Raw genomic sequence first — 22,221 nt, 5'->3', positions numbered from 1 at the left:
TGAATTTAACATTTCGTAGAGTACTCTAAAATCACTGTTATTGAAAATATTTTAAGTTGTGGAGTTTTAAAGTTTTCAGGTGATTTTAGGGTGTTTGGGTGGAGTTTCTTAGTTAAAAAAATTAAAATCCAAATCCCATGGTTTTAGGTTATACTCTAGAGTGGTTTAACAAAAATCACATAAATCTTTGCAACTTATTGAAATCATCTAAAACTCAAGTAAAAATCAAATCCCCTCAAATGTTATATTATGTTACTAGTGGTATTCCGGCGCTACGAGCCGGGTTTGTATGTTTTATTCTTACATAAATTGATAATTTATTTTATGGTCTTAGTAAAGAAAATATGTTGAAATAAAATGATATTTTTTCTGATCCATTTGATACTGGTTAGCGACAATAGTATATTACTTTATTTTGAAGTTGCTTAGTTCAAAGTAGAATAACATAAGTGGTTGTGACTAATCAATTCAATAAAAGTATAATAAAAAGCCGATAGTCGTAGCAAAGTTAATTTAGTTAGAATTTAAACATAAAGTAAAGTTGATGTTTTATTTAAAGAACACATTGAATTATATTGTTAAGTACCATGTGGACAATATATAGAAGGAACAACATTTGAATTTTATTTTAGAGACTAATCTGAATTTAAATTTGTGTAATGAAGTTTTGTTTTCATATGCTTTTTATTTGATTTTTGGTAATAGAATAATTCTGGCAATGGAACATATTAGAAAATGAGAAAAAATATTTATATATTTTGTTTGAAAATTAAAACGAAAAAAAAAGTATGCAAATGAAACTAAAAATTGGAATATAGGAAATCCCCTTATAAATTGTAATAATGGTGAATCATAGATGATTTTTCCTACATATGAGACAGCTTATGTTTGTATAAGACTATTGATCAATGCAGCGGAAATGGAAAGTACGGCCGCAAGAGAACATAAATAGATTATATTGTTATAATTTATGAAGCATACAATGCATGTATCCTTTTCTTCTTCTGTAGTTGGATTCCAAGTGGTGTTTGCTAGCCCTTTGGAAGTGACCCCATTTAAGTGGTCATGCATTACAATAGAAACTCTCAATTCTTTGGCAAATACCGGTGGTTTCTTTTGTTTCTAAATTAGTAGTAATTGCATAATGGTGGCGCGATATTATTTAAAGGACAATGTGTTTTCACATTTGAAGTTGAGCTATATTGTTTAATAATGGTGGCTCTATTATTCATATTACTAAATGTTATTTGGGTGAAAACTGTATTTATTTAAATATTAATAGAAGTATATGATATTATAGTTCTCTCTAGAAAAATATAATTAATTGGTCTTTGAAGAAAACAAACTTTTCCATCTGAAAGTAATATTTGGTCTAAAATGGTGATGGGCTGCTCGTGTGTTTAATAACAGAGGAGAAACTTAAGGTCTTTAATTTAGATATGGTGGTTTTGAGTTGCCCGTGTAGTTAAAGCTTGTAATTATGTTTGTTATGCCTTTAGTAGAATGGATGTTACTATAATATTATAATGTAGAGGTGGAACGTCATCTTTTAGTTGCGCGAAATTCATTTATTCAGAGTGGCGATCCCGCCACCTAAATGGAAAGGCTTGGCCGCACTTAAATGCTCTCTCTCTCTCTCTCTCTCTCTCTCTCTCTCTCTCTCTCTCTCTCTCTCTCTCTCTCTCTCTCTCTCTCTCTCTCTTCTGCTATCTGATTTTCGATGTCACTCTCTTTTCTTTCTTGCGCCATGTGTACTTCCTTTCTCTTTCTCCATCTCTCTGATAGAGCAACATCACCATTTACGAAACATCAAACCTACACAACAAAGTACTTATCATCAAGGATCAGAATTTTCTTTGTGGGTGCAAAGACAAAGTAAGTTAATCATTTGAAGTCTGCCTTTGTTCCTTTTTAATTACATGATCATTTGACTGTAGTTGTAGTTTGTAAACCCCACTGTTGGACAGTGTTAACTGTCTGTTCCATTAACTAAATTTATGAACGCAACAAAGTGTTCTGCTCGCATTGAACGTAATACGAACATGTCAGTTTTAATCATGACTTGAGTCCGATATTATGAACTGTTTTTTTTCGGTTATTTCTGAAAATTCTCTAATGCCTTGAGTCGTATAAAAATTGATCATATAATGATACAAATATTAATAACTAAAAGAGTCAAAAACATTTCCGATAAATATCAACCCTCGACCTAGAAAATTGACTAAGAATCGGACGGCAAGGATCAACAAATATGAAAATGTTGTCCAAGTAGTTCTTGTTGTCCTCGTAAGTAGTTGTTGCTCTCATCCCGACTACTCTCGCCGGCTGTTTCGTTTTCTCAGCACAAAAACTTCGGCCTAGTGTGTCGCTGTCGAGTAAGATACCCGTGAAGCCTTCTTCGATTCCTTCTGACATCTGCGTGGCTTCAAAAATCGTTGTACTGATCCAATGTTTTCAGTCTTTCATAATAATCAGACACGTGGATCGTGGATGATCCGACGAACTTCATCCTCGTTTGGATTCTGATTGATAAGTCCTTCGTATCTGAGAATGACGCTAATGATGTCAGAGATTCAAGCTGTTGTTGTTGTTGATCTGCGTTGCCTACAAAAGATAATACATTTAAGCAAATTGCGAAGGTTTAGTGTCTATGTTCTATTTTGTTTTACCTTTGGTTTGTTTTGATGTCCATGTCTTATGAGTGAATCCATGATGATGCTTTGCTTTGGTAGTGAAGAAGCTTTGATTCTCTAGCAAGCCTTGCTGCAGCTTCAAGCCGAGCACTTTCTCACTGAGCCTTGTGGCTAAGTGTGGCTTTGTTTTTGGATAAACAAAGAGGAGACTCGTTTTTGGGTTTATAAGTCACTGGATCAATCCTCATTTTGACTAACCGCTTCTTCAAATGAGTGTTCCAATCGTTCTAGATCTCGTCGTGTGTTCTCTTTGGCAAATTAGTTGAAATCACCCACCACCTTAACATAACAATAACAGTTTCAAGAAAAAGCCAAAACTTAGCAGAGATTGTTTGTTTGATTATTACAGTACAGACCTGTTTCCTAACAGAGCATGAAGTTGAATGATGGTTTCTTCTTCTTGCAAGTTGAATTTGACTCTTCTGATGTTTGGTCTTAAGTAGTTAGTCCATCTGAGTATGCAACTCTTCCCGCATCGATGTTGACCTGAGATTGAGAAGACGGAAGACAGATGAGAGCAAAAGACTTTTGAAATATATAGAGCAAAGATGATATAAGAGTTTCATAAATCAGCTTTCTCAGTAACTCCAACTTCCATGATAGTTTTTTTCTTAAATGCTTATGTCTTAGAAGCATAGGGTTAGAGACTAACCAGGAAGATGAGTGTTGGTGTTTGCCAAACCGAGAAGCTGGTCGTGACTGTGGAACTGCTCTTAAGGTATTGGATTAAGTGTTTGGATATTTCAGGGAAGCCAGTTTGATTATTGAAACATATTGAAATAAGGAAGTCAAAGAGCTTGAAGCCCTACACTGTTAGACCGTTGACTGATCAGAGTGGTGGTGAACATCAAATTCGAACGTCACGGCAACGACGATGTCTTCAGGAAAGGAAGGAGCAGGTTATAGACGGTGATGCTTGACAGAGTTTGTTCTTTCCGGCTATTCATTGCATTCAACAGACATTTATACGGTGAGGTTCAATCGGTTATCTTCGATGATGATGAGGCTGATTAAAAGCGAAAGGGTAGGAAGAGATGTAGAAACTACTTCAATGATTGCCTTTCATTACAGTGTTGGTTATTCTAGTCTCAACTTTTGATTTTTCATTGGTTGAGATTCAATATTTCTTTCATGTTTCATGCAAACTTTATCAAATTATAAGACTCATGTCTTCTCTTGTAATTGTTAACGTTTTTAATATGAAAGCCTTTTTTTCAAAAAAAAAAAAAAACTACTTCAATGATTAGTTTGGTGTAGGAAGAAAAGGAAAACTGAAGCTTTTACACAGAATAACAGAAGTTCATCGGATTTGACTCGACAATTCAACGCTCGAGTTCTTACATGTAACTGAAAGAAACCCTAAAAATCTTGGGCTAGTTTGAGAGTTATTGTTGGCCCAAACATTCCACGGTTAACACCATAAGCCCATCAACGAAAGAACAATATTCGATGATTGAGGAAAAGTTACCAACGTGGCAATAAAGCCCCCTTTTCCAGAATGACGTGGACAGTATAAAAAGACAGATACTTCAACTTTATAGGTATAGATATCGAATACATCTGTTAGAAATATAATATAAACTAATTATAGAGAGAGCGTGATAAATATTAAACAATGAAATATCATCAGTGACGTGTAGATATAATTCTTATGACCAATACATTGTAGAATATAAAAATAAAATAAAGATGACTGGAACCTACTTATCGTAGCTTTTTTTTTTAGGGGAATAGCATCATACCGGGATATGCAAGCAATAAAGGCCCCTGACATATCCAACTGTTATGTTTTTTTTGGTGTACAATGTTTTCCTACTCGCCTAGATGATTCAGTCATATGTTGAAAGTTATGATAAAATAAATAAATATATATAGTACCATATACAATTACAAATAACTATGGAACTTAACATAATATACTAACTACTAAATACACATATAGCTTTAGAACTCATGAGATGAAAGTATACTAAGAAGGTGTTATTGGGAAACTGATTCATGAAGAGTTTATGGATTTGAAAATTTTATAGATTTTTAAAAAATTAGAAAGTTTTCATGGATTTTAACAAAAAAGTGCATCCATATTTATAGAATCCATACAACTTTTATAAATTGTCATGGATTCATAGTTACGTTTCACATTAATTTTTCTTATACATTATTTTTTTTAATGTTTATGTAAAATAATTATATAAGAATATTCTTTTAGAAAATGTGAATGATGTGTTGAAAAATATATTGAACGTTAACAGTGAAGTATATAAATATATATATATATGATATATCAATTTCTATGGTATAAAATTTTTGAAAGACATGTTATATGTATATGAAAAATCTGGGTTTTGTTATTTTATAATTTCTATGGTATTAGTTTTTTGAAAGACATATTACATGTATATGAGAAATATGGGTTTTGTTATTTTATATCAATTTCTATGGTATTAAATTTTTGAAAGACATGTTAGATGTGCTACAATGCCATCGTTCAATCACTTTTCTTATTATATAGCTATGGTTTTTTTGGCATAATAGATCTATGTTTTTAATTCATTGATACAAATATACTTAATAATGTATATTTATTTGACAATTTTTAAATTTTTGTTATCCAAACTTTGAGAATACTACCTATAACCTAGTATTTTGAAAGTGGTGATTGATGAGTTAAAATGTACAGAATCATTGTTTCAGTAACACAAGAGTTTAATAGGATTGCAAAATCTAAAAATATTCAATTTTTTGAATAACAAAAGATTCTACAATGAATTACAAAATCATTATACTAATAACTAAGGATTTAATGAGAATTATAAAATCATTACACTAATAACAAAATATTTGAGTAAAATTTTAAGAATTACTAAACCAGTAACAATAGAATCTTTAAATTCTTCAAGTATTAAAAAGTTGCTCTCCCCCCCCCCCCCCCCCCCCCCCCCCCCACCCCCCTAAGAGAAAATTGCAAAAGTCAAGCTATAAGAAATTTTTCTTATAAGTCTCCTTTTGATATTTGGATGCAGTTTTTTCATGGTTTGGTGTTACAAAAGCACCGGTTCATGAGAAAATGCGAACGCTTAAAGGAAACAAATCTTTTTCTATAGGAAGGATCATTGGACATAGACAAGGTGAGTTGATTGGAATACTGTTTTACTATTTGCAAATGGTAATGTGAAAGTTTATTTTGTGTGTTTAAAAAATGTCTATGTTATTAGGAGGACCAAAAAAAAATTTGTTTCAAGCTTACCCATTGCTAGACCGGTCCCCAACCAACATGGTGATAATGAGAGTTCAAATCCGAGGAATATCAAGGCTATTTCCTCTCCACATACATTGTGGAAAGAGAACTGAAAATCTCAATGATCTGGTTAATGAGAAGCCACTAATGTTTTTGGAAGGTTAAGAAAACTTAACGGTAAGAAATTTTAGTTCTTTTGTAAGTTATATTACTGCGCTTCTATCATATTTCATGAGTCGAGAAACAAGTGCAACATCAGTACATTTCCTCATTCATCAGATGCGATAGGTGGGAGGCTAAAGGCGGGAAGAGGAGAGCTCTTTTTGACAAGAGCCGAGACACAAGATGGATCATCAAAGAGATCAACCAACCATATTTAAAATCTGGAACTGCCACGTTAGTAATGTCATGCCGTAAATAAGATACAAAATTAAAGTTATTTTTTCGAATTGTTTCCTTTTTAATAAGTAAAGGACTATATATGGTATATTGGCGCATTTCATGTAACAGGATTATATGGTCCCTCTATATTTGATTTTCCCATCCTTCCCGCCAATGCCGTAAATATGCGTCTACTTATTTGATTTTATAATTTTGTAATAACAGATACTCTTTTTAAATTTTAATAATTGTCTTGTTTGCTTCGGAAGCAATCTCTCGGTTTCAAGCTTGGTAGTCAATGAGCCAGTAAAACTGCTCCACAAGAAAGAGTGAATACTCACTTCTCGTATACTTGTTTAGAGGTACTCAATTTCCCCGTAGAGGTCGTTAAGGAGTCTCTCTGGAACATGGAGGATGTGAATCTCAACGACGGAGAGTCTCCGGTGATAGCTTTGAAGAGAAAACACTCCATGAGAAATTGACCTAGAGGAAAGAAAAAGTCTTCTCCTCCTTGTCGTCGACTTCTTCTTCCTCATACTCTTCTTCTTTTTCGTCTTACTCTTCTTTGTCGTCAAGAAGTAGAAAACAGAGTGTTGTTACGACTTACGAATCAAGAAAGTAACACAGGTAGGTTGTGGTTCTTGAGGATTTGGGTGCTGACTACTTAGAAGAGCTTATAAGATTATGTTCATGATCCTCTCTAGTTCCACAATTTCATGAAATTTGAGTGAACTCAGTTTTTTTTTCAATATAGTTTATTGTTTATCCAGTGAAAAGGTTTGTAAGAGATGTGATGGCGGTGTTGGAAGTGTATTGACAGTATGTAAAATGACTCTACCTTAATGCTTATAGTTTCTTAATTTTTTTAATGAGTTCTAATACTGTCTGTGTAATTATTGGCTAGTATTTTTATTAAATCAATAGTTTTTCTTACAATATTAAATGTTATAAGGTAAATATCTCCTAAACTATATTTGCGAAGTAATTTTGCCACATGTCCTTTCTACAATCAATTTCACAAAACAAATATGACATGACTATTGAAATTGATGACATGGCTTCCGGAAAAATATGACATGGATAATTTCATTTAATGTTGATTTATATTTTTGGCAAACTTATTAGAATATGGTAATAATTCATATATTACATTTAATATTGATATTTCTTTTTGGTAAACTTTTTTAAAATATAGTAATAGCTCATACATCATCTATAAAATAAATATATTCATATATAACATTTTAAATTTCGAAATATTATTATTTTGTATATTTATAAAATTTGTATTACTAAAGCTTTCAAAAATTTCTACAATTTTTAAAAAATTTAAATATCTAATCGTAAGATCATTAGACTTATATATCTACAAATTTTATAAATTTTGTTTAGGTTAAATATTTGATAATTATACAATTTTATATTATTTTTATTAGTTTTATACAAATTGATTTAATATATATTAAATATTAGTAAGAAAATAGTAAAATCTATAATATTTAATAAAATTTATTTTTAAATATAAGTTAGATTTAAAAAAAATTAGTACATGTGTGAAGTTGTGAGGCGGCAGAATCCAAACACCATCATTCCGATTAATGGGCTGATAAAGTAATACCCTTCATGGTCTTCACATAAACTCCTGCTATCCAACGAATACTTGTAGGGCCGATTCTTTTTGAAATAATAGTCTTCGTACTCGGTGAGACTGGGACGCCTGACGTTGATCACTGTTCCAGAAATACAAAATGTTACTCATTGACCCATAAGTCATCATCGCGCATGACACATCGCTCACAAAAATTGAGCAACCATCCAATGTTTCTTTCTTTTCCCAAACCGACTTAGGCTTGGACCAGTTAAGCCTGTACACCACCGGCTCCACAGACGATGCATCTACAAGAAATATCTTTCTTTTGTATTCAGTAATCCACCTCACCGTGTGCCTCTCGAATCTCGGGATCCGTTGCAGCACAGGGACAAGATTCCAAGTACGTGCAGACGGAACGAATACCCCTAGCGCAATCCCCAATGACATATAGAAGAGACCGTCATCTTTTCGGTATACGACGTTTATTGCATCCGAAAAGTCACCAGGAAACGGGTTTGGGAAGTGCTCTTTTACCCATGCAGAGGCTGCACCACACCAAGTGCTGATTTCGACTTTACGACGCGAGACGCTAGCACGAGTGATACCAAACACCACACAGCCTTTCTTTGTGGGAGCACAGGAGAAAGCAAAATGCACTTGCATCAACAAAAAGGTATCGAACACCCGGCAGGTCTACCCGCTCTCGGGTGAAAGGATTCAAGAAGAAGAGATTGACATGTGAAGCCCTGTCTTCCATGAGTAACCACCCGTCATTGGAATAAAGGACACAGCAAGACTTGGATAACTCGGGTGGATTCATCATGGCCTTCGTCTTCTTCTTCTCTACCGGGTCGAAGAACCCGTACGAGTAACGATCGAGATACATAAGCCAGCAAGGCGGATCTCTGACCCGAACAGATGCAGCTACTTCACCCCATGTCTTGCAGACCGCAGAAGACCGTATGTTGTCTTTCAAAGCAAGACGGGACAGTATCACAGCTAAAAGATCCGAGGGAAGACAAAACTCGGGTCCACTGTTATTGTTTTCTAAGATGATTCTACTCAACCTATTGACTTCTGCCTCAGCTTTTTTTAACTGTGTTTTCAAACTGACAACCAACAACACCGCAAATCATCATAAACACACTTATGCCCTGTAAAATCCCAATAAGGCATTGAAAGAAAGAAAGAACAAACCTCAATTCCTCTGCTTCTGAGATTGTTCTCAACCTCTTGAGCTCTGCCTCAAACACCTTGCGTTCTGCCTCTGCTCGAGCTTCCGCGATTTCTTCGTAACCATACCTGCTTTTGGGATTACAAATCCTATACAAAATTAACGATAGATATTCTGCCATCAGGTTGGAGACTGGAAAACAAACGGAGGCCGCCAAGGAATCTGGCTCTGATCATTTAAGGGTAAGGGGTTAGGTCCAAAGTGAGTTATGTTCGGGTAATGCTATTTGTCGGCGTGTACGGTTCAGATTACTACCGAACATATAATCTTTCTTTCTTTTTTGTTTTGGTCACGACCGAACATAAAATCTTTATTATCCAAAATTGTCATTTTGAAAGCTGACTCTTCGAGAGGTCTACCGTCTACTATTTAGATATATTCTTTTTTTTTTAATCCATAATTTTACAGAAAGTTTTCATTAAAGTGAGTAATTTTGAAACTTCTAAATAAATTCAAATAGCTCCCAAATTTTTTAGTTACCCATAAGTTATTTTAATAAATTTCTGGTTACCCCATAAAGTTAATCCAAAATAAATAGTTTTAATATTTTTTTGGCTACCCCATAAATAATATTAAAATTGAGTTGCAGTAGATCTAATAATTCGGTGGGCTGTTAGTTTCAGTAAAAATCATTCGGAAGAAATTGTAGATTTATTTGGTATGTTGGATGTAGATTTATAAGTTAGCATTCTTGTCACAAAATAACTGACTGGTTTTTTATTTATATGTTGCAATATGCATTTATATAAATAAAAAAATTCATATAAATAAAATTTGTTAGTAAATAAATAAAAAATTCATATAAATAAAATTTGTTAGTAAAAATAATTTATATATTAATATGAACTTAAAAGGCTAACTAAAAACATAAAATCTAAAATAGATAAAATAAAATAATAGTAAATAAAAATAATTTAAATAAAATAATACTATTTAAATATAAAACAAATGAAATAATACTAATTAGATATAAATATGTGCCTCATAAAATTATATATGTAATTCCCATTTAGATAAATACGTACATTCTGTATATTATATTGCGCAATTTAAAAAAAAAAGTATATGACTAAACTGAAAACAAAAATATTATTAGATTTTAAAATAATAATAAACATTATTCTAGTGAAGTCTTAAGTGATGATTTTGTTAACTAATCATGCATGTTGCTTAGATTTCTTGCATTTATGACAATTATTTATTTCTTAAGAAAAAATCAACCAAGTAATTAAAGCAAATGTTGTATATCATATCATAAAATTAAATAATGTAGCTAACTTTTCTAGTTGGAATAAGTAGAAATACAAAACAAAACAAAACAAAAAACAAGAAAATAAATTTTGATGACAAAATGTTGGAAGAAAAAAAAATACTAACTCAACTTCTACTTCTCCTCCCTCGTCTTTTCCATAATTTTGGGTTAACTTTTCAGTTAACATTTTTACAAAGCACATAATTCAAAATGGTAAGTGGTAACTCAAGCATAACTCACTCTAATTCATATTCAAACTTTAAGGTTTTTATTGGTGACGTAAGTTAGATTTGATTAAATTTAAATTTGTGTTAATGTTTAAGTTAGAATGTGTTATGTTTGAGTTGTAATTTTGGATTAGTCTTTTAACAAATTGGATGATTCAGGTCAAAAATCAATATCAAACAAAATCACACGAAGTACAAGTTAGTTAGTACTTTTTTTGCATTTTGTTAGTCTTACGGTTATTTTGTATAGTTATTAAGTACTTTGTAAAAGATTTTATAGGTTTTCTTATTTTATTTAAATTATTTCTATAAATAAATTGTTAATTATGTTTAATAACTAAAATTTTACATAGATAATTTTCTTTGTAAATATATATATATATACACATATTGTTATAGTATAAACTTAAATATATTTTCTTATTTTTAAAGTATTTTTATAATAAATTTTATTATTGAATATACTTATTAAAAAGATTAAAATTATTCTTATTACAACTTATAAATCAAAAATGTTACCAATAAATTATTTTCAAAAGATATTAACTCATATTTATCCAGTAAATTCACTATATAAATCTTTAGTTTTTACCATATTTTTTTTTACTATAAGTTATATCGAATTATAATGTTTATGATAACGTAGAATTGATACTATATCTCACCAATTGGAGCCAAAATTTTCAATTTAATTCATGATTGGTGATATTTTTGAGTTATCAAAGAATTAAATTCTTAAATCAAGCTAAGTTAATGGTAACTCATGTTACCAATATTTTTTTCTAGAAATTGGCTTTAGGATGAAAATTTGCACTCAAATTTATGACATTACCCATTTATCCTTGGTAAGAATTGTTGTTGTTTTTTTTTTGCTAAAAATTCTTTGCAGGTTTATTTTACTAAACCTAGATACATTTAAAACAATGTTTAAATTTATTTCCGTTTGATCAACTTAGAAATGCACTTTGATAAGATTGATGATAATTTCTTTAAAATAACGACACTAAATTTGTTAGAACATCTCTAACCATACATTTTATTCTAATGGAAGCAAAACCTTCAAAATAAAGATTTAAGGGTTGATTGTTTCAACTATGATTTAATATCAAAAAAAACATTCACACATGTACTATATTTACTTTGTAACATAGTTTAATATAGTTTATTGTTATCCAATATACCATATAAATGTTTACTTTATAAATGGCATAATTTATTGTTATCCAATATTATTGTCATTATATATGGTATGTTTACCTTATAACATTTAATATTTGTAAAAAAAATTGATTAAATATAAATATTATATAGCTAATAACTACACATTAAAATATATTAAGAAATTATAAACATTAAGGTAGAGTGATTTACAAACTGTCGATACACTTCCAACATCGCCAACACATCTCTTCCAAAACTTTCATTGAACAACAATAAACTATATTTAAAAAAACAAACAGAGCTCACTAAAATTTCATGAAATAGTGGAAGTAGTGATGATCATGAACATAATCTCATAAGCTCTTCTAAGTATTCAGCACCCAAATCCTCAAAAACCACAACCTCTGTTTCTTGATTCGTAACAACACTTTGTTCTCTATTTCTTGACGACAAAGAAGAAGAGTAAGCGGAAGAAGAAGAAGAGTAAGACGAAGAAGAAGACGTCGACGACAAGAAAGAAGAAGAAGAAGAAGGAGAAGACTTCTTCTTTCCTCTAGGCCTGTTTCTCATGGAGTGTTTTCTCTTCAAAGCTATCACCGGAGACTCTCCGTCGTTGAAATTCACATTCTCCATGTTCCAGAGAGACTCCTTAACAACTTCAACGGGGAAGTTGAGTACTGCGAGGTCGCCTTTCAAAGCGAAAGCCGCCTGATCATAAGCGAGAGCTGCCTCTTCAGCAGTGTCGAACGTACCGAGCCACACTCTTATCCCTTTCCTCGTTGAGTCTCTTATCTCGGCTGCGTATTTCCCCCACGGCCTCTTCCTCACTCCTCTGTATGACCTCTCCTCCTCCTGCTTGTTGGCAGCAACGGTTGCATCTTCTTCTTCTTTGATGAGTGATTCTTCAAATGTGGAGAAGTCATCAAAGTAATAGGAAGGGCTAACAGCTGAGAGGAATGATTGATCATGTAAGAAATTATCTTCCCACAAGAATGATTCTTGTGAGCTCCATGATGTTGTGGTAGAAGAGTCTTGACTTTGGTTTTCAGAAAAGAAGTTAGTTTGAAACTCCATTTTCAATTTTTTTCCTTCCAAACGGTTTTCTATTTTCAGATCTCGTTATTAAGTGGTTATAAGTTTGGGAAGTATATAGCATATATATATACGAGATGTCCACAGTACGTATCAGATGAAATATATAAAACTTTATAAATTTTGGGTCAAATTGATAGCAAGGCTGCCTCCAATAATTATTTATTCCGAAAACGCAAAATGGAGATAATATATTAGAAAGAAGCCAAAAAAGAAGGTAATACGTAATAAGATCTATCTCTAATACGATACACATAAGTAGGTGCATTGTTCCACGAGGGACAAGACCAAGATTGAGGGATTGACGTACGGCGGCGTGTTTCCGACAAAATACATGAGGTCATCATTTTGATGACATGGCATATATTTGCCACGTTGGCTTTCCGCTTTTGTTTCTCAAGAGCATGCATCTCGGTCGCCGGTAGAGTTTTTAGGTTTTAAATGTTCAAGAAAACTCCGATTTTTAGGAGGTGTTATTGCTTTATATATTTTGATTGATTTAGAAATTCATATAGTATTTATAAATCCAAGTAAAATATGCAAATCCAGATCGTTTTTCTTCGAATTTGAGTCTTTGTATTTTTAACTAAAAAATTCAAACAAATCCATTCAAATTCATTATAAAATCAAATATATTAGTAAATCCGTACGATTGAATAACATTTGATTTAATATATAATTTATGAATCATTAAACCAATAACACATGATTTTAATACAAATTTTAAAATCACAGAACTAATAACACTAAATTTAGTTCAGATTTTCAAATCCATTAAAATACAACAACCAATAACCCTTACTTAATGTATGCAATTGGTATGAATATTTACGACGGCAGTTTTGTCACTTTAAAAATTAAATAAAACATATACATTTATAGAAGTTTACAGAGCATAAAATATTGTAAGAAGATATATTCGAATTCAATCATTCCATGATTAATCAGACATTTTAGAAATTGGATATGTGTGATACTCATAAAAATTATAAAAAGCTTAGAGGGATAATCTTTTGTTTGTGAACTTCTTGAGAGATAATTAAGAATAGTTTAAGAGGATGTACCAAACTAATAAAGTGGTTATTAAATATTTAGTTTTATATTTTTAAAATCAGCTGAGTGGAATGAGCCTATAATGGTGGACCATTGAAATATAATTGGCGTATAACGCAACTTGCGAATATAATAATAACATGTAGCAACTAGCAAGAGAGACGGGTGCATGAACACACTACTCTTTTCGTTGCCAAAAACAAAAGAACACTTCTCTTTTCACTTGTTCCTTTTAATCTATAGTTTCACTTTTTGTCCGGGCCTGCTAGCCTGCTAGGGTCAAAGGTAAACCAAGTTATTTTGGTCAAAAGAACTTTTTTTTCCTCACGACCAAGAAAATCCAGACATGCATGATATTCAGTGTCCCTACTCGTTATAATGCTCTGATAGAAGGAGAATGAATTGTTTGATTGGGAAATTATGAAATTCCAGCAAATCTAGTTGTTGGTTTTAATCATATTTATAATACTGGTTCGACTTGCTAAAGAAATGATGTATGCTTTTTAAATTCTAATAATACTCGTGGTGTTTGAAGCTATTAAATTTTGTTAGTTTTACTGATTCTTTGAAACAAAATTTATATGTTTACAAACTACTTGAATTCAAGAAACAAACCGTAACGACCCTAATTGGAATATAAGATACATGCTCTCAGCAATACTATGATTTCGATAAATTTACGTACAATATGTTCCAAAAATTAAGTTACAAAATATATATATATATATGTTCCAAAAATTGCACTGTCAAATTTGGTTTTTTTCATATCGCTATATTTGAAGAAAAGTTTTGTTGGTGCAAATATTTGAAGAAAAGTTATAGATTGTAGAATAAAAGCATTGTGATTTTAGTTGGAGTTGCCAACTTTCAACTAAAAAGTATAGTAACTGAATATTAAAAAAAACGTATTTAATTTCTACCGAGTAAAGTCTATAAATCAAAACTTGACAAAAATACAAATTTGTTTTAGAATCTTCTTTTCATGCTGGACTTTAATTGGGAAAATTGTCTATTCCCCTATAAACTAGTTGTTCCCGGTTTTTTCACACACGAACTTTGAAGTCATGTCAAAAACCACATGAACAACAAAAAAAATGCTTCTTCCCCTATGAACTAGTTGTTCCTGGTTTTTTCACACATGAACTTTTAAATCATGTCAAAAACCACATGAAAAACTCTATTTTTTGAATTACATACACAAACTATCGATTTTAAACTAATTCCCCTAAAACCGTAAATGTGTTATTTGAAAGTTAACTTAGTTTATGACAGATGGAGAACCGGTTTAATTTGAGTTGATAAAAAAAATACAATTTCGTTTTATTCTTTTTTTTTCAATTGCTCATTTTCTTCATAAATCGTTTTATTTTCCAACATCAATTGGAGATACTGCATCGATTTTATAGTTCCTTGTGGCAATACATGGAGATTGGTAAGCTAGTAGTTGATGCTCTTATTTCTTTATGCATCATGTAAAACGTTTTATTCTTCTGCAGAATAATAAATTTTATCCCCAATCGATGATAAAATGATTTCTGAAGAAAAGCAGTTGACTAAAAAAGAAAAAAAAGAATAAATTGGCTCTCCACCTGTCATAAATCAAGTTACCGTTTAAATAGCACTGTTTACGGTTTCATGAGAATTAATTTAAAATCGATAGTTTGTGTATGTAATTCAAAAAATAGAGTTGTTCATGTGGTTTTTGGCATGAATTAAAAGTTTGTGTGTGAAAAAACCAGGAACAAGTAGTTCATAGGGGAATAAACCATTTTTCCGCTGTTCATGTAGTTTTTGGCATGGCTTAAAAGTTCATGTGTGAAAAAACCGGGAACAATTAGTTTATATAGGAATAGACCATTTTCCCTGACTTTAATACCTCATTCCGAAAGCAAGAAAGTGCATGCATCTTAATTTCCAGCACGTGTCTATTAACTTGGGCATGATTTAGTAGCCAGCCACGCCAAAATTTGAAAGCTTGTTTCTTATTTTTGAATACCCAATATAAATTATAATACAAGTGGAAAGTATGCATTATTAAAAAATTAAAAAAATGAAACATCGTTCTCGCCGGCGGCAATAATTTAGGGATGAATACATGGTATGACTTATGACCGTGCTGTTTAACATATACAAAACAATAAATAATTGGTTAACTAGCATAATTTGATTCAAAATTAGGTGAGTAGCCGTATAAAATTATTGATTAGGCAAAATTAGGCAAGTAGCTGTTATAAACATATTGATGAGGGTTTAATATTAGTTAATATATACTTTCAAAGAATTTACGGTTCATTGTATCGATAAGAAACAAGATCAGAAAATAAATCATAAGGATGTGGCGCTTTTCTTAACAAACTAGTATGATAACAACTCTTATGTTATTTTATTTTTAAACGTAAATAGCCCAACTATTTAAAGTCGAAATCCATAGCATAACATAATCTATAACTCAAACTTCTAAGTCAAGATAGAATGAAAAACTGAACAGAATTTTGTTTCTTTGAATCACAAAAAGTTTTAGACAATTTTCGTCAGAAATTAATTTAAATAACAAAAGTAATCAGGGGAAATGATAAAATTTAACAAGTTCGTTTACCAAAAAAAAAAAATTAACAAGTTCGTATTAAATATATGACTTACTTTTTAAAGGAATGACATACCAAAACAGGAAAGTATCTAACACGGTGGACATGTTGTGGTCTTTTTTGCAACAGAGCGACAAAATCTATGAAGTCGAACCTTCTGTCTCTTCTAGAGTGTCTTTGCCACGCTTCTCTGGCTCTCGTTGCCTTTGTTAATAATCTGTTAAATCGCGTAGGATTTTCAAAGTCTTTACCTTTACCGACAACCTTCACTTCTTACATGAATTCTTTGACAATGCCGTCTCACATTCTTCTCCTCCTTCGTGGCTGCTCATCTCCACGCTTCGAGAACATTCCTATCTCACAGGTGCTCAAGCAATGGTCCACCCCCAAGCTTCTGGAGTCCGCTTTATCCCCCATGATCAAAACCAGCCAAAACCAAGACTGTTACATGATGAACCAGTTCATCACCGCCTGCACCTCCTTCAACCGCCTCGACCTCGCGGTTTCCTCAATGGACCACATGCAGGAGCCTAATGTATTCGTCTACAACGCGTTGATTCAAGGCTTCGTTACTTGTTCTCACCCGATTCGTTCTCTTGAGTTATACGTTCGTATGCTCAGAGACTCTGTTTCTCCATCGAGCTACACTTACACTTCCCTCGTAAAGGCTTCCACTTTCGATCACGTGTTTGGGGAGTGTGTTCATGCGCACATTTGGAGACTTGGGTTTTGTCTCCATGTCCAAATTCAGACCACGCTTATCGGGTTTTACTCGGGATTCGGTAGAATTAAAGAAGCGAGGAAAGTGTTCGACGAAATGCCTGAGAGAGATGATTTTGCCTGGACCACGATGGTTTCTGCTTATCGTCAGGTTTTGGATATGGAGTCCGCGAGCTCTTTAGCTAACCAAATGCAGGAGAAGAATGTAGGTACGTGGAACTGTTTGATTGATGGATATATGAGATCAGGCAATGTTGAAGTAGCGGAGTCTTTGTTTGATCAGATGCCTGTGAAGGATATAATCTCATGGACGAGTATGATCAAAGGCTACTCGAGTAACAAGAGATACAGAGAAGCAATCTCAGTGTTCTATAAAATGACTGAGGAAGGAGGGATTGTTCCTGATGAAGTGACTATGTCAACTGTTATCTCATCTTGTGCGCATCTCGGCGTGCTGGATGTAGGCAAGGAGGTTCATATGTACACGGTGCAGAACGGGTTTGTTCTCGATGTCTACATTGGTTCAGCACTGGTGGATATGTATTCCAAATGCGGTAGCTTGAACCGAGCGCTTGTGGTGTTCTTCAATTTGCCGGAAAAGAATCTCTTCTGCTGGAACTCGATCATCGAAGGGCTCGCGGCTCATGGTTATGCACGTGAAGCAATGAAAATGCTTGGCAAGATGGAGATGGATTCAGTCAAACCTAACTCAGTCACTTTCGTGAGCGTTCTAACTGCGTGTACTCACGCAGGGCTTGTAGAAGAAGGCCGGAAGATATACCGTAGCATGAGTGATGAATACTCCATCCTCCCTAATATTGAACACTACGGATGCATGGTTGCTTTATTCAGCAAAGCCGGGTTGATTCAAGAGGCTCTAGGATTGATTGAAAGTATGGAGTTTGAAGCGAATGCGGTTATCTGGGGAGCGTTGCTTGATGGGTGCAGGCTTCACAAGAACTTAGAGATAGCTGAGATAGCGTTTAACAAACTGATGGTTTTGGAGCCGAGGAATAGTGGGTACTATTCTCTTTTGATTAGCATGTATGCAGGAGAAAACAGGTGGAGAGATGTAGCAGAGGTTAGAGGAAGGATGAGAGAGTTGGGTATAGAAAAGATATGTCCTGGGGCGAGTTGGATTGAGTTAGATAAACGAGTCCATCTGTTTGCTGCAGCTGATAGATCTCACTCTGCTTCAGATGAGGTTTACTTGCTACTTGATGCGATATATGACCAGATGGGATTAGCGCAGGAAACTGAGTATGCATATTAAGAGTTACTAAAAGAGCTGCTCATCTATATTGTTGCTTCATATTGGTCAAACACTATGCTAAAGGATCAATAGCTGAGCCTGAGTGTCTCTAGCCAATTTCAATTGCAGATAGTCCTATGGGTATGGTATATCCTTTAATGCTCATTTCCGTCTCACACTATTCACCATCTCCCACATCCCAGCGTCAGCATATATATTAGAAAGCAAGAGGTAGACGCTTGATTCAATGGATCCCATGGATAAGAGCTTCTCTGTGATTTCTTCTGCTAAGTCGACATTTTTATGAATTCTACAAGCATTCAAAAGAGCTCCCCAAGCACTGGCTGTTACTCATATATCTTTAGAAAACCATGGGAATGTAGTGTCTGTGTTATAACGCCATTACATGTCTTATGATAGGATGCGTTTCCTCCATTCTCCTTGAAAGATTCCCGATCGCAGGACGACTCCAAAAGTTTGATAGGAGAAGGATAATAAACATTGTCATGTAAATACAGAAAGGCTTTAATGTCATCTCCATATGTCTTCAACTCCAGCAAAATGGATAAAAAGGTTACTCATACATTGCTACAGATGGTTTACGTTTTGCTGTTGCAGGAGATGAATATTGTTAAAGACCACTTCTGTTTGGTTTAGTTCATTTCGATTTTGTACCGGAAGATTGTAATCCATGTTCTCGGAAAACTCCTTTCTCTTTGCGAGTTTAGTCCATAATCGTGTAATCCATGTTCCTGGAAACGTCATTTCTCTTTGTAATGATCGTTTATGTTTCTTGATATAGAACCCATAAATTTTCTTTGCAGACTTAACAAACTTCAAATCTAAAACCAAACAAGAGACAACAAAAGCCAAAGAACTTGAATATGGTTAAAAAAAAGGACTACAACGGAGAAAGGCTTCACTAACAGTGTCTAAGGGTGTCTAGTTTTTAACTCTAAGAATGCAATAAATCCCATGAGCCTCTGATTAGGGAGAAAACGCCACAGCTTTGTAACTGGAAAGAGATAGGAGCACCTCACCAAACTGAACAATAACACAGTCAACAACACTCTTCAGTCTTTTGTCGAGGGAGGCTCAAGATCAGGCGATGAAGTCACACTCTCTTTCTGACCCGAAGAAGACATCGGCCTTCTCGGCTCCGCCACACCGCTTTGTTGTCCCTGCTGTTGCTGAAGCTGAAGCTGATACAGTTGCTTCTGTTGATGAAACTGAAACTGCTGCTGCTGTTGTTGTTGTTTCTGAGAATGAATTTGGAGCTGCTGGATCTGTTGTGCAGCTTGCATAGTGTTTATCAAATGATTACTGGGATAGAATTGCTGGTTTGATCCAAAAGAACATATGGTAATGAAAATGGTGGAGCCGCTGGAGGAGAAGGAGGGTCGTTGTTGACTGTTGCTTTTCAGATTCTGGCTGACTCTGTTCCCACGGCTAAGTTGTCACTTGGCTCTGTTGCAACTGTTAACAACATTGATTGCACTGTTGAGAGGATAAAAAGCTGTTATGTCTTGTGAGTCTGCTTGAAAACGGCACCCAGTAGGTAGAAATCTCTCAGATGCTCTTCCCCGAACCAATCATCTCTCCAAGGATTGCAGCCTAAAGATCCAAAGAGACAATACATCAGAAGAAGAAGATACACACACACACACACACTGTTCTCAAACCAATAGGTCCAAAAGAATGCAGATATAAACACCCAAAAACAAACTATGTAATTCAAGATTGAATCAATCTAGTTCAAGCCACCAAGAAACACTGCTAAACCCTAATGTATATATCATCACACTGAGAACGTTACAAAAATCTCAGAACTATTAAAACATTACAAGAATCACATACCATACGTCTCAAGTTCTTTTGAATGCTTCATTACTAAAAGCTACTTACTCATCTGGAGCCTGTCACTAGATGCTCATCTGTGAGATTTTTGAGTTACAAAATTCACTCTAAGTAACTGTGTCACAGTTATATATCAGTCATCTCTCTATATTGTCGATTCTTATTCGTCAAACTAAGATGCAGGATCAATCAATAGCTGAATGTTTCTAGCAGACTTCAATAGCAGATAGTCCCATCGGTTTTGTATATCCTTTGATGCCCATTTTCTGTCTCACGCTATTTCACCATCTCCCACACCCCAGCGTCAGCATATATGTTGGAAAGCAACACGTAGACGCTTGATTCATTGGATCCCACGGATAAGAGCTTCTCTGCTATTTCTTCTTCTAAGTCTACATTTTTATGGATTCTACATGCATTCAGAAGAGCTCCCCAAGCACTGGCCATTGGTTTCACATGCATGCTATCAATAAAAGACTTAGCTTCCTCAACTTCAACAGCTCGACCTAGCAAGTCTATACCATACACGCGTAATGCTCTTCCTCTGGTGCAATCCCGTAGTATCTTGTCATCGACGCAAACTGCTTCCGTCCTTCTTCGATGTTTCCCGAATGGCTACATGCCGACAAAAGCGATACAAATGTCACAGAGTTTGGAGTTACGTTCCGCGACTTCATTTTACCAAAACAATCCAGAGCTTCCTCGAACATACCATTTATCCCAAAAGCATTGTTCATAGAGCTATCCGGCATCATATCGAAAACCTTCCTAGCCATTCGAAAGACGTAAAATTCACAGCGTCCATTTCAATCTCATTCCTTATCATGTAGCCATGAACACTTCTCCCGTGACTCTGAGACCCCAAGCTCGAGCAAGCAACAAGAAGTGCCGCTAAAGTACATTGATTCGGAAGAACCCTTTCTCCCAGCATCTCCCTGAACAGATCAAACGCTTCAACAGCTCTCTCACATTTCGCAAATCCAGAAACCAGCATTGTCCACATCACCACATTCTTATCAACAGTTCTTTCAAACATCTCTCTAGCATTATCCAACAACCTGCATTTCACATACATATCTACAACAGAGGCTTGTAGATAACCACTCTGATCTATAAACCCCCTTCTGATGGATACACCGTCCACCGACTTCCCTTCTCTACCGGCAAAGACATTCCCACAAGCCTTCACCAAACATATCAACGTAAGCGCATTATCATCTCCAAACCCGCCTCTCTCATGAGATAAAACAAACGAAACACTTCAGAGTCTCCCGAGTATCTCAAATACCCTTTCATCAAAAACCCACCAAAGAACCGAGCTTCTCAGAGGCATTTCGTCGAACACCTTCTGCTCATCTTCCATACCACCAAACTCTCCATACATCTCAACCAACGACGGAGCAACATAATCATCCTTATCCAACCCATTCTTCATCGCCAATCCGTGAATCAGAACCCCCATTCTCTAACAACCCTAACCCCACGCAAGCTTTGATCGCGAACACCAAATTGAAACTGTCGACGCCGCCGCCGTCACATTCCCTCCTCATGCGATTGTAAAGACGCAAGCTTTCGCAGTGATTCTTGGATTTGGAGTACCCGGAGAAAGCCGTGTTCCACGAGTAACGGTTCCTCTTCCGGGGAGGGATTCGATCGAAGGAAGCGGCGGCGAAATCGAGACGATTCGATTGGATGTAGGAGTTGGTGAGACTGGATCCGAGAACGACTTCTTCTTCGAGTCCGTGGAGTATAACCTTTGCGTGGTTCTCTTCACCGGAAGCATCGGTGGTGAAGTGCGCCTCGGCAAAAAAAAAAACAAATCAAGCAAACCGAAGCACGTGCTTTTGTAATCAAACTGTAAGAGCATTGGACGGAGTATTACTCC

The 22,221-nt window shown here is 34.4% G+C and overlaps 2 protein-coding genes and 3 pseudogenes across 2 annotated transcripts; 1 reads left to right on the top strand and 4 right to left on the bottom strand.

Moving 5' to 3' along the window:
- Positions 1-324: 324 nt before the first annotated feature.
- LOC106398229 lies at positions 325-5,944 on the bottom strand (annotated as a pseudogene).
- Positions 5,945-7,793: 1,849 nt separating this feature from the next.
- LOC106399324 lies at positions 7,794-9,424 on the bottom strand (annotated as a pseudogene).
- A 2,034-nt stretch (positions 9,425-11,458) lies between these two features.
- Positions 11,459-12,979, bottom strand: LOC106399899 (ethylene-responsive transcription factor ERF094-like). Its single transcript, XM_013840345.3, has one exon. The coding sequence runs from the start codon at positions 12,849-12,851 to the stop codon at positions 12,117-12,119; it is 735 nt and encodes a 244-aa protein (XP_013695799.1). The 5' UTR covers positions 12,852-12,979; the 3' UTR covers positions 11,459-12,116.
- A 3,655-nt stretch (positions 12,980-16,634) lies between these two features.
- On the top strand, positions 16,635-19,224 carry LOC106401903 (pentatricopeptide repeat-containing protein At1g06143-like). Its single transcript, XM_013842514.3, has one exon. The coding sequence runs from the start codon at positions 16,650-16,652 to the stop codon at positions 18,498-18,500; it is 1,851 nt and encodes a 616-aa protein (XP_013697968.2). The 5' UTR covers positions 16,635-16,649; the 3' UTR covers positions 18,501-19,224.
- Positions 19,225-19,336: 112 nt separating this feature from the next.
- Positions 19,337-22,156, bottom strand: LOC106398228 (annotated as a pseudogene).
- Positions 22,157-22,221: the final 65 nt, after the last annotated feature.

This window comes from Brassica napus, chromosome C5 (assembly GCF_020379485.1).
Source record: "Brassica napus cultivar Da-Ae chromosome C5, Da-Ae, whole genome shotgun sequence".
Taxonomy (NCBI): Eukaryota; Viridiplantae; Streptophyta; class Magnoliopsida; order Brassicales; family Brassicaceae; genus Brassica; species Brassica napus.
This window is presented reverse-complemented; position numbering and strand designations above follow the sequence as displayed.

Excerpts from the sequence above, each read along its gene's own strand:
- LOC106399899 (XM_013840345.3), bottom strand. The coding sequence starts at position 12,851 with ATGGAGTTTCAAACTAACTTCTTTTCTGAAAACCAAAGTCAAGACTCT.
- LOC106401903 (XM_013842514.3), top strand. The coding sequence starts at position 16,650 with ATGAAGTCGAACCTTCTGTCTCTTCTAGAGTGTCTTTGCCACGCTTCT.